At 44.3% G+C, this 12,700-nt stretch overlaps 1 protein-coding gene across 1 annotated transcript; it reads right to left on the reverse strand.

The window, feature by feature from the left end:
- Positions 1-600: 600 nt before the first annotated feature.
- On the reverse strand, positions 601-10,182 carry LOC115120364 (excitatory amino acid transporter 2-like). The gene is made up of 7 exons (XM_065012377.1): positions 9,826-10,182; positions 9,597-9,723; positions 9,136-9,369; positions 8,079-8,273; positions 5,946-6,080; positions 5,536-5,746; positions 601-3,669 (listed from the first exon to the last, which is right to left on the reverse strand). Exons 1-7 carry the CDS (start codon positions 10,133-10,135, stop codon positions 3,577-3,579), a joined length of 1,305 nt encoding a protein of 434 aa, XP_064868449.1. The 5' UTR covers positions 10,136-10,182; the 3' UTR covers positions 601-3,576.
- Positions 10,183-12,700: the final 2,518 nt, after the last annotated feature.

Raw genomic sequence — 12,700 nt, forward strand, 5'->3', positions numbered from 1 at the left:
GTATTTATCATGTTGATACGACACATTAGAGGAAGTGTCTGAAACAGAACTTTCTAAAGGGAGGACCGGCCTTCCTTTTTTTCAGAGTCACAAATGGCATGCTGGAGATGGAGCTGAACTTTTCAAATCCAAATTGAAGGGCAAATTTTCTGTTAATATGGATTATTTGACTGTAATTAATATTGTCGTAATCATCACGCTGACTGACTGAACAGATTGTGGTTGACAAGGCAAGGTTGTCGTTTAGCATAGAAATACAAACACACAAAGCACTGACTTTCAGGGCCGACCGGCTTACAAGCCTATATTCCCTCTACCATCTCCTACGCTCCCTCTACCATCTCTCTACCATCTCTTACTCCCTCTCTCTACCATCTCCTACTCTCCCTCTACCATCTCTCTACCATCTCTTACTCCCTCTCTCTACCATCTCCTACTCTCCCTCTACCATCTCTCTACCATCTCTTACTCCCTCTCTCTACCATCTCCTACTCTCCCTCTACCATCTCTCTACCATCTCTTACTCCCTCTCTCTACCATCTCCTACTCCCTCTCTCTACCATCTCCTACTCCCTCTCTCTACCATCTCTCTACCATCTCTCTACCATCTTCTACTCTCCCTCTACCATCTCTCTACCATCTCTTACTCCCTCTCTCTACCATCTCCTACTCTCCCTCTACCATCTCTCTACCATCTCTTACTCCCTCTCTCTACCATCTCCTACTCCCTCTCTCTACCATCTCCTACTCCCTCTCTCTAACATCTCTCTACCATCTCTCTACCATCTTCTACTCTCCCTCTACCATCTCTCTACCATCTCTTACTCCCTCTCTCTACCATCTCCTACTCTCCCTCTACCATCTCTTACTCTCTCTACCATCTCTTACTCCCTCTCTCTACCATCTCCTACTCTCCCTCTACCATCTCTTACTCTCTCTCTACCAACTCTTACTCTCTCTCTCTCTACCATCTCCTACTCCCTCTCTCTACCATCTCCTACTCCCTCTCTCTACCATCTCTCTACCATCTCTCTACCATCTCCTACTCTCCCTCTACCATCTCTCTACCATCTCTTACTCCCTCTCTCTACCATCTCTTACTCTCTCTCTACCATCTCTTACTCTCTCTACCATCTCTTACTCTCTCTCTACCATCTCTTACTCTCTCTCTCTACCATCTCTCTACCCTCTCTCTACCATCTCTCTACCATCTCCTACTCCCTCTCTCTACCATCTCTCTACCATCTCCTACTCCCTCTCTCTACCATCTCTCTACCATCTCCTACTCCCTCTCTCTACCATCTCTCTACCATCTCTCTACCATCTCCTACTCTCCCTCTACCATCTCTCTACCATCTCTTACTCCCTCTCTCTACCATCTCTTACTCTCTCACTACCATCTCTTACTCTCTCTACCATCTCTTACTCTCTCTCTACCATCTCTTACTCTCTCTCTACCATCTCTTACTCTCTCTCTCTACCATCTCTTACTCTCTCTCTCTACCATCTCTCTACCCTCTCTTACTCCCTCTCTCTACCATTTCTTACTCTCTCTACCATCTCTTACTCTCTCTCTACCATCTCTTACTCTCTCTACCATCTCTTACACTCTCTCTACCATCTCTTACTCTCTATCATCTCTTACTCTCTCGCTACCATCTCTTACCTTCTCTCTCTCTCTTTCTACCATCTCTTACTCTCTCTCTACCATCTCTTACTCACTCTCTACCATATCTTACTCTCTCTCTACCATCTCTTACTCTCTCTCTACCATATCTTACTCTCTCTCTACCTGACATCTCTTACTCTCTCTCTACCATCTCTTACCTTCTCTCTCTCTCTTTCTACCATCTCTTACTCTCTCTCTACCATCTCTTACTCACTCTCTACCATATCTTACTCTCTCTACCATCTCTTACACTCTCTCTACCATCTCTTACTCTCTATCATCTCTTACTCTCTCGCTACCATCTCTTACCTTCTCTCTCTCTCTTTCTACCATCTCTTACTCTCTCTCTACCATCTCTTACTCTCTCTCTACCATATCTTACTCTCTCTCTACCTGACATCTCTTACTCTCTCTCTACCATCTCTTACCTTCTCTCTCTCTCTTTCTACCATCTCTTACTCTCTCTCTACCATCTCTTACTCACTCTCTACCATATCTTACTCTCTCTCTACCTGACATCTCTTACTCTCTCTCTACCATCTCTTACTCTCTCCCTACCATCTATTATTCTGTCTTTTGTTCTCTTTCTCTTTTTCACTCTTTCTTTGACACACACATTCACACACACTCGAATGCACGTATACGTTATATACAGACACACAAAAACGTATAGAATATATTGATTGTTGGTGTGTTTGTCCTCTTACAGCCAGGGGAGGGAACACATTAAATGCTCTTCCTGCCTCTGCACATGTCTTGTTAATACTGTCCATATGCACCTTGCGTCGTTGGCTGTCTATAAATACGCAGCAGCCGCATTTGGAGGCATTTAGTGATGTTAAGTCCAGAGGTAAGCTCCAGTGCTTAGAGGCTGATCATGTGTGCCGATGCCAGAGTTTAATCCTCTAAGTCAAAGGTATTGTAGCTCCTTCAACACACCCAACACTTGTTTTTATTCTGCCACTAGGGGGAGCCACATGGTCAACATTCTGCTTCCCTTTGCTGCGGGATGTTGTTACGTTAACGGTTTCAGAACCTGTTTGCTGCTATTGGTTGACTGCAACAAGAGGCAGTAGTAAAGTCAAGGGCTTTTTGAGATAGTTCAGTGTTTGCCTTGACGTTTTTGCAATTTTTATATTTTTAAGAAAATGTGCATTACCAAGGCTCTTTAAGTTATTTTATTCTTAGTGCTATTAGAAGGCAGCAGGTTTTAGAAAGCGTCAAAGCCACTCTGGAAACCAAAGAAAAGTGAATCGACCACCACTGAATATCTAGCAACCCCTGGAACATCAAGTGTTTCTGGAACATATTGTTATAAGGTTGTGCAGGGTCAGGAATAGGAATAGTAGTGACTGACAGGAGGGTTCTCCATGGAGGGGCTTCTCATCATAACACTCCTCAACTGGTCCTTGTATACAACTGGCAAGGCCACATCCCATAAGCACACATTCTCTGAACTGCCTCTGGCGCTAACAAAACCCCTACATTTTTTATACATAAAACAGACAGAAGGATTGCTTTTTCCCCAAAAGGTTGAGCAGCAACAAAAGTGCGGCATTGTGTATATCAGAGAACATGCACTGTCGAGTAAGGTTCAGAATACAACCACCTGAATGGGTCCATTATACTAAACAATGCCTTAAAAATCACCAGCACAGCTTAAGCAATGTCATTTGGAAGTCCTAATCTAATTGTTTAAGATAGGTACAAGTGGATGCGTACCTACGTTGTCTTTGTGGGAGGGGAGCTTCATCCCATAGTCAATGAACTGACCATAGTCAGACCACAGGAAGTAAGACTGATGCACCAAAGCTTGTGATTACAGGACTAAGTGTGGTTACGTTCTTTATTTTGGTCAGGAAGGGAAGCTTGTGGAAGTCAGGATGAGGTCGGAGCAGGGTGCTGCTTTACTCTCGTTTCCATGGTTCCTCCTCAACAAGAGAGAAATCTGCAGTGTTGGGGTGGCCGTTGGGGTGGCCGTTTCCATTGCCCATGGATACCTGCAAGCAATTACCAGGGACATCTAACTGTAAGACCAAGGCACAGTCATATTGAAGCTGTCAAAGGGTTTGAGCAGAGAAACCAAGGGGGTAATACTTGCAGGCCATCCTTTTGGTTGAATTTGGTTGGTCGGTTGAATTTTGGTTGAATTGGTTGAATTTACTGGGATTCCCGCAAATTTGGTCCCAATAGAAAGAAAAGAAAAGAAAGAATATTCTCTGAGTACTGAAGCGACAGCAGATACAGAAGATAGATTGAATCCTCTCTGAATACTGAAGCAACAGCAGATACAGAAAGATAGATTGAATCCTCTCTGAATACTGAAGCGACAGCAGATACAGAAGATAGATTGAATCCTCTCTGAATACTGAAGCAACAGCAGATACAGAAAGATAGATTGAATCCTCTCTGAATACTGAAGCGACAGCAGATACAGAAGATAGATTGAATCCTCTCTGAATACTGAAGCAACAGCAGATACAGAAAGATAGATTGAATCCTCTCTGAATACTGAAGCGACAGCAGATACGAAAGATAGATTGAATATTCTCTGAATACTGAAGCGACAGCAGATACAGAAGATGGATTGAATCTTCTCTGAATACTGAAGAGACAGCAGATACAGAAGATAGATTGAATCCTCTCTGAATACTGAAGTGACAGCAGATACAGAAGATAGATTGAATCCTCTGAATACTGAAGCGACAGCAGATACAGAAGATAGATTGAATCCTCTCTGAATACTGAAGTGACAGCAGATACAGAAGATAGATTGAATCCTCTCTGAATACTGAAGTGACAGCAGATACAGAAGATAGATTGAATCCTCTCTGAATACTGAAGCGACAGCAGATACAGAAGATATCTTGAATCCTCTGAATACTGAAGTGACAGCAGATACGAAAGATAGATTGAATCCTCTCTGAATACTGAAGCGACAGCAGATACAGAAGATAGATTGAATCCTCTCTGAATACTGAAGTGACAGCAGATACAGAAGATATATTGAATCCTCTCTGAATACTGAAGCGACAGCAGATACGAAAGATAGATTGAAATGTGTTTTCTCACTGACAGGAGAATGTAAAACATTGATGAGTCAGTTTTGTTTTCTATCTTGGCCATGTATTTTATGGATTCTCTGCCCAACAGAATTACCGGGACAATAATGTTGAATAAGAAAACAACTAAATTACAGTATAAAACAGGGATTAGTAATTGTCCCATGCAAGCAAAGCAATAGAACAATGATCCATGACAAATGGATCAGTAAAATGCTCTGAAAATAAGAGCATGGACTTTTCTTTGAGTTTTTGGTCTAAAAAATAGCTAGCTACAGTAGAAAGAATGATTTTTGACAGGTCCATAATATGTCTGCCACTGTTTGGATAAACATGATGAAATAGCAGTCTTCATGTGTACCACTAGCCATACAATGTTGATTTAAAAATGCGCCCTAAAACTGAATCGAATCATGTAAGCAGGGCTGCCACAAATACATGTCCAATTAAGAAAAAGAATCCCACTCATGTCACAGATTAATACAAGACATAGGAAGAAAAGTAAAGTGAGGAAAAATGTTCTCAAAAGAAAAATTGTGTCAAAAACACAACATCAGAATGATAGTAAACTGTCGATCAAAAGTACACAGGTATCACAAAAACTGCTTTTCCATATAGTTAGTGAGTAAATAAATATATGAGCATATTTATTTAGTTTCTCCACCTTGTCATATTGTTTTCTTCAAAATAACTGTATAAAGTGACATCAATGTATGTCGACATACCAAATGACAAGAGAAGGAAAGGCAGCCGTTACGGGGAAGTCTACATGCACGTCTCTATATCCTTAAAGATGAAATGTACCTTGCAATCATCTATCATGACTGTGCTGTGGGCTGCAGCGTAAACGCACTGGTTGGTGTTGTTCTCCAAGAAGGATTGGGATTTTGTCAACTCAAATTCATCAACTTTTTGCGCGGCGTCAAACGCATCGAGCTCGTCTTTGGACAGGTGGTAAACGATACCGGCCCCGTAGGAGTCCCCAACCACGTTGACGGAGGTTCGGAACCGATCCCTGTATTTTATTTTAGGGTGGGGAGGCAGACACAGAGACAGACAAGTGCAGAAGGTAATCTCTCGGGGGAACAAAGCTGAGGACAATATTTTGAGGAAGACCAGAGTTTTATCCTGAGGTAACAAGAAGATATTGTGTGTGTGTGGAAACATTCTCTGTACGTGTGAATGCAGGTACAAGTGCAAGATTGAGTACTCACAGCAGCCAGTCAACAGCCACCAACAGACTGATGTCTTGGGTGGGTAACCCAACGGCTGTTAGGATCAGTAGCATGGTCACCAATCCAGCACTGGGGATACTGGCTGCTCCCACACTGGCCAAGGTTGCTGTCAGGCTACAGTCAGGATGAGAGATCTCAGTCAATTACACACTGGCAAAGGTTGCTGTCAGGCTACAGTCAGGATGAGAGATCTCAGTCAATTACACACTGGCAAAGGTTGCTGTCAGGCTACAGTCAGGATGAGAGATCTCAGTTAATTACACACTGGCCAAGGTTGCTGTCAGGCTACAGTCAGGATGAGAGATCTCAGTTAATTACACACTGGCCAAGGTTGCTGTCAGGCTACAGTCAGGATGAGAGATCTCAGTTAATTACACACTGGCCAAGGTTGCTGTCAGGCTACAGTCAGGAGGAGAGATATCAGTTAATTACACACTGGCCAAGGTTGCTGTCAGGCTACAGTCAGGATGAGAGATCTCAGTTAATTACACACTGGCCAAGGTTGCTGTCAGGTTACAGTCAGGATGAGAGATCTCAGTTAATTACACACTGGCCAAGGTTGCTGTCAGGCTACAATCAGGATGCTCACAGTCAGGACAGTCAAGAGAGATCTCAGTTAATTACACACTGGCCAAGGTTGCTGTCAGGCTACAGTCAGGATGAGAGATCTCAGTTAATTACACACTGGCCAAGGTTGCTGTCAGGCTACAGTCAGGATGAGAGATCTCAGTCAATTACACACTGGCCAAGGTTGCTGTCAGGCTACAGTCAGGATGAGAGATCTCAGTTAATTACACACTGGCCAAGGTTGCTGTCAGGCTACAGTCAGGATGAGAGATCTCAGTTAATTACACACTGGCCAAGGTTGCTGTCAGGCTACAGTCAGGATGAGAGATCTCAGTCAATTACACACTGGCCAAGGTTGCTGTCAGGCTACAGTCAGGATGAGAGATCTCAGTCAATTACACACTGGCCAAGGTTGCTGTCAGGCTACAGTCAGGATGAGAGATCTCAGTCAATTACACACTGGCCAAGGTTGCTGTCAGGCTACAGTCAGGATGAGAGATCTCAGTTAATTACACACTGGCCAAGGTTGCTGTCAGGCTACAGTCAGGATGAGAGATCTCAGTTAATTACACACTGGCCAAGGTTGCTGTCAGGCTACAGTCAGGATGAGAGATCTCAGTTAATTACAATTTGCTGTCACACACAAGAGGAGAGATGGCCAAGGTTGCTGTCAGGCTACAGTCAGGATGAGAGATCTCAGTTAATTACACACTGGCCAAGGTTGCTGTCAGGCTACAGTCAGGATGAGAGATCTCAGTCAATTACACACTGGCCAAGGTTGCTGTCAGGCTACAGTCAGGATGAGAGATCTCAGTTAATTACACACTGGCCAAGGTTGCTGTCAGGCTACAGTCAGGATGAGAGATCTCAGTTAATTACACACTGGCCAAGGTTGCTGTCAGGCTACAGTCAGGATGAGAGATCTCAGTCAATTACACACTGGCCAAGGTTGCTGTCAGGCTACAGTCAGGATTCTCAGTCAATTACACACTGGCCAAGGTTGCTGTCAGGCTACAGTCAGGATGAGAGATCTCAGTCAATTACACACTGGCCAAGGTTGCTGTCAGGCTACAGTCAGGATGAGAGATCTCAGTTAATTACACACTGGCCAAGGTTGCTGTCAGGCTACAGTCAGGATGAGAGATCTCAGTTAATTACACATACATTAATTTCAACCTTATATTGTAGGTACATGAATAACTGTTTTGTTGTCAAGGTCAATACGTCATGTATAGGGCACCTTGTTTTGAACAATCATGTCACATGACCTGAATTTGAACCTTTATTTAAAGGGTTTTCAACAAACGGTCCCTTCTCTTATTATGTCAGATGGGCCAGCAGCATCCTCCAGCACCATTCTCCAGCACAGTCCTCCAGCACCATCTTCCAGCACCATCCTCCAGCACCATGCTCAGATAATTGCTTTTATTTTTGGTGTAAATCTAATGTCTGGATAAGGCTTAAAATAAAGATGAAGTCCTAGGTCATGTGACATGATAGTCCAAAAAACAGGGCCCTAGTGATGTAGGATTAGAAGTGTCCTACCTGACAGTGACGATCTGGCCGTAGTCGAGGTCGATGTTATTCATCTGGGCGATGAAGATGGCTGCCACGGCCTCGTAAAGCGCAGTGCCGTCCATGTTGATAGTGGCGCCCACGGGGAGCACGAATCGCGTCACTCGCTTATCGATGCCCAAGTTCTCCTCCAGACAGCGGAATGTGACTGGCAGGGTACCAGCACTGAGAGACGGGTACAGAACTCGTACTTAATACATATCACAAGACTTGGAATTGTATTAAACACTGAATTGACATAATATCTATATTATGCATTGAGCATTATGTTCCCTCAAAGGGGGACTTTTGAAGGGTCTTACTCTAAGCAGTAAGATTAGTCGACAAGAGTCTAACTACATTGTGGTAGCTAAGCTCTTCAAATCTGGTGTCATGCATGAAGGTATCAGATGACCCGTGAAATGTGGACACCCCTCTAGGGCATCTCTGTTGCTGTTATCATCTCAGTGTGAGCTTCGGCTGTGGTTCAAAACCTACTCTGTCATACAATCTACCAAATAGGTTTGGTAATGCAGAGTCCTTAATATAAATTAACTATTTATCCTAACCTAAGCTGAGGTTTTTAATCTTTGAAAGCAACTTTGCGCTGTGTGCACCACGAATAACATTACTCTTGTTTTTAGTTTATCTGCAGAGTTGAGACAAAACAAGCAAGGTCAAGGCATCTTGTTTTGTCTGTCTTATCGTAAACAAGCAGAATGGGTTCTAGAATGGGTTCTAGAATGGGTTCAGAATGGGTTCAGAATGGGTTCTAGAATGGGTTCAGAATGGGTTCAGAATGGGTTCTAGAATGGGTTCAGAATGGGTTCTAGAATGGGTTCTAGAATGGGTTCAGAATGGGTTCAGAATGGGTTCTAGAATGGGTTCTAGAATGGGTTCAGAATGGGTTCTAGAATGGGTTCTAGAATGGGTTCAGAATGGGTTCTAGAATGGGTTCTGGGAAAGGCAATAATAAGTATGACAGAGGGAAAAGGGAGGGTGACAGAGAAGAAGTGAATAGGTTAGAGAATAGGTTTGGGTCTTGTACCTAGATGCTGTCCCAATAGCGGTGACCCAGGCCTGGAAGATTCCCATGAAGAAGACATAGGGGTTTTTCTTCACGATGACTAAGTATATTAGCGGTAGAAATATGGCACCGTGGATGACAAGGCCCACGATCACGGTCACCATGTACATTCCCAGTTGCCTGGCAACCATTTCCAGATCATCGATTGAGATGATCTTCCCACAGATGAGACAGGCGATACCGAAAGGGGAATACCTGGGAGAGACCTTGGTGAGATTAGTTTTGCAGTTTGGTAAAACTAATGAAAGGTCAATAGTGGTATGTAATTGGGAATATTGGGGCAAACATGTACATTGGGGGCTAATTTCCTGTAATAAATAACACTTTTCTCCTTTGGCTACAGTGACTAGAGTGGACTTCCTAGAATGCCTGTTATTTTAGGGGGGGTGGAGTTATATGACTCTAGAGAGGATAAGACTTACCACATAATCATGCCAACAATCCTCATGACGATCTCGTTGAGAACGTTAAAAAACTCCAGCATGAGCTTGGCCTTTTCTCCCATCTTCCCCATGATTATCCCGAAAGCCACAAAGAAACCAATCAAACCTACAGTTTCAAAAGGAGGCAAAAAGTGTCAAATCAATTATTTGGACTGCTAAGACAATCATTCATTCCAGTTAAGAGCATGTTTTCTATAAGTGTACCAACCTAGCACATTCATCCCACTCTTGTACTGAAGAGCCCTTTTGATGGTAAACTGTGGTGGACCCCTGGTCCTGTTGGTAGGTACGGGGACTTTTGTGGTGACTGTCTGGATCTGCTGGAAGCAGGCCTGAACCAGGTTTTCTGGGAAAAGGTTTCGAATTAGATCAAAGAAGGCGTCCAGACTGGAGACGTCATCGTTCTTCTTGCCAGGCCCGAGGTTGGACTTCAGCTTGGGGTTACCTGGGTGGATGACCAGCACCAGAATGACACCCAGAGCGGCAGCGATGACTGTGGTGGACATGTAGTACACCATGGCTCGGGTGCCCAGGCGGCCACTGGACTTGGCATCCAACCCTGCCAGTCCTGGAGTGGGAGAGAGGTGAGAGAGGCCCGCAGTTCAACAACCGGTTACGTAAACTACAGAAGATATGCATTCCAGATACTCTAGTGATAAATGCAGTGGCGGCTGCTGAGGGGAGGAAAGCTCATAATAATGTCATGGAACAGAGGAAATGGAACGGCACCAAACAGGTGTTTGATGTGTTTGATACCAATCCACTGATTCCGCTCCAGTCATTACCAAAGCCTGTCCTCCCTCATTAAGGTGTCACCAACCCCCTGTGGATAAATGCTATAATAACACTCTAACGTACAATAACTCTAGTGCTAGTACAGACAAACGCTAGCAAACGCACTCTACACACAGGTATACTGTAGTACATTGTCATATTGTTGTATGGTGATATTATACATTTTGTATTGTAGATATGTAGTGGTGTAATAATGTAACTAATGGGGATCCATAATAAACACCAGGAAGAGTAGCTGCTGCCTTGGTAGGAACTAATGGGGATCCATAATATGACACCAGGAAGAGTACCTGCAGCTTTGGCAGGAACTAATGGGGATCCATAATAAACACCTGGAAGAGTAGCTGCTGCCTTGGCAGGAACTAATGGGGATCTATAATAAACCCCAGGAAGAGTAGCTGCTGCCTTGGCAGGAACTAATGGGGATCCATAATAACCCCCAGGAAGAGTAGCTGCTGCCTTGGTAGGAACTAATGGGGATCTATAATAAACCGCAGGAAGAGTAGCTGCTGCCTTGGCAGGAACTAATGGGGAACCATAATAAATACCAGGAAGAGTAGCTGCTGCCTTGGCAGGAACTAATGGGGAACCATAATAAACACCAGGAAGAGTAGCTGCTGCCTTGGCAGGAACTAATGGGGATCTATAATAAACCCCAGGAAGAGTAGCTGCTGCCTTGGCAGGAACTAATGGGGATCCATAATAAACACCAGGAAGAGTAACTGCTGCCTTGGCAGGAACTAATGGGGATCCATAATAAACACCAGGAAGAGTAACTGCTGCCTTGGCAGGAACTAATGGGGATCCATAATAAACACCAGGAAGAGTAGCTGCTGCCTTGGCAGGAACTAATGGGGATCTATAATAAACCCCAGGAAGAGTAGCTGCAGCCTTGGCAGGAACTAATGGGGATCTATAATACGCCCCAGGAAGAGTAGCTGCTGCCTTGGCAGGAACTAATGGGGATCTATAATAAACACCAGGAAGAGTAGCTGCTGCCTTGGCAGGAACTAATGGGGATCTATAATAAACACCAGGAAGAGTAGCTGCTGCCTTGGCAGGAACTAATGGGGATCTATAATAAACCCCAGGAAGAGTAGCTGCTGCCTTGGCAGGAACTAATGGGGATCTATAATAAACACCAGGAAGAGTAGCTGCTGCCTTGGCAGGAACTAATGGGGATCTATAATAAATCCCAGGAAGAGTAGCTGCTGCCTTGGCAGGAACTAATGGGGATCTATAATAAACCCCAGGAAGAGTAGCTGCTGCCTTGGCAGGAACAAATGGGGATCCATAATAAACACCTGGAGGAGTAGCTGCTGCCTTGGCAGGAACTAATGGGGATCCATAATAAACACCAGGAAGAGTAGCTGCTGCCTTGGCAGGAACTAATGGGGATCTATAATAAACCCCAGGAAGAGTAGCTGCTGCCTTGGCAGGAACTAATGAGGATCTATAATAAACCCTAGGAAGAGTAGCTGCAGCCTTGGCAGGAACTAATGGGGATCTATAATAAACCCCAGGAAAAGTAGCTGCTGCCTTGGCAGGAACTAATGGGGATCTATAATAAACACCAGGAAGAGTAGCTGCTGCCTTGGCAGGAACTAATGGGGATCTATAATAAACCCCAGGAAGAGTAGCTGCTGCCTTGGCAGGAACTAATGGGGATCCATAATAAACACCAGGAAGAGTAACTGCTGCCTTGGCAGGAACTAATGGGGATCCATAATAAACCCCAGGAAGAGTAGCTGTTGCCTTGGCAGGAACTAATGGGGATCTATAATAAACACCAGGAAGAGTAGCTGCTGCATTGGCAGGAACTAATGGGGATCTATAATAAACCCCAGGAAGAGTAGCTGCTGCCTTGGCAGGAACTAATGGGGATCTATAATAAACACCAGGAAGAGTAGCTGCTGCCTTGGCAGGAACTAATGGGGATCTATAATAAACCCCAGGAAGAGTAGCTGCTGCCTTGGCAGGAACAAATGGGGATCCATAATAAACACCTGGAAGAGTAGCTGCTGCCTTGGCAGGAACTAATGGGGATCCATAATAAACACCAGGAAGAGTAGCTGCTGCCTTGGCAGGAACTAATGGGGATCTATAATAAACCCCAGGAAGAGTAGCTGCTGCCTTGGCAGGAAATAATGGGGATCTATAATAAACCCCAGGATGAGTACCTTCTGCCACGGCAGGAACTAATTGGGATCTATAATAAACACCAGGAAGAGTAGCTGTTGCCTTGGCAGGAACTAATGGGGATCCATAATAAACACCAGGAAGAGTAG

Source organism: Oncorhynchus nerka, linkage group LG27 (assembly GCF_034236695.1).
Source record: "Oncorhynchus nerka isolate Pitt River linkage group LG27, Oner_Uvic_2.0, whole genome shotgun sequence".
NCBI classification, from domain to species: domain Eukaryota; kingdom Metazoa; phylum Chordata; class Actinopteri; order Salmoniformes; family Salmonidae; genus Oncorhynchus; species Oncorhynchus nerka.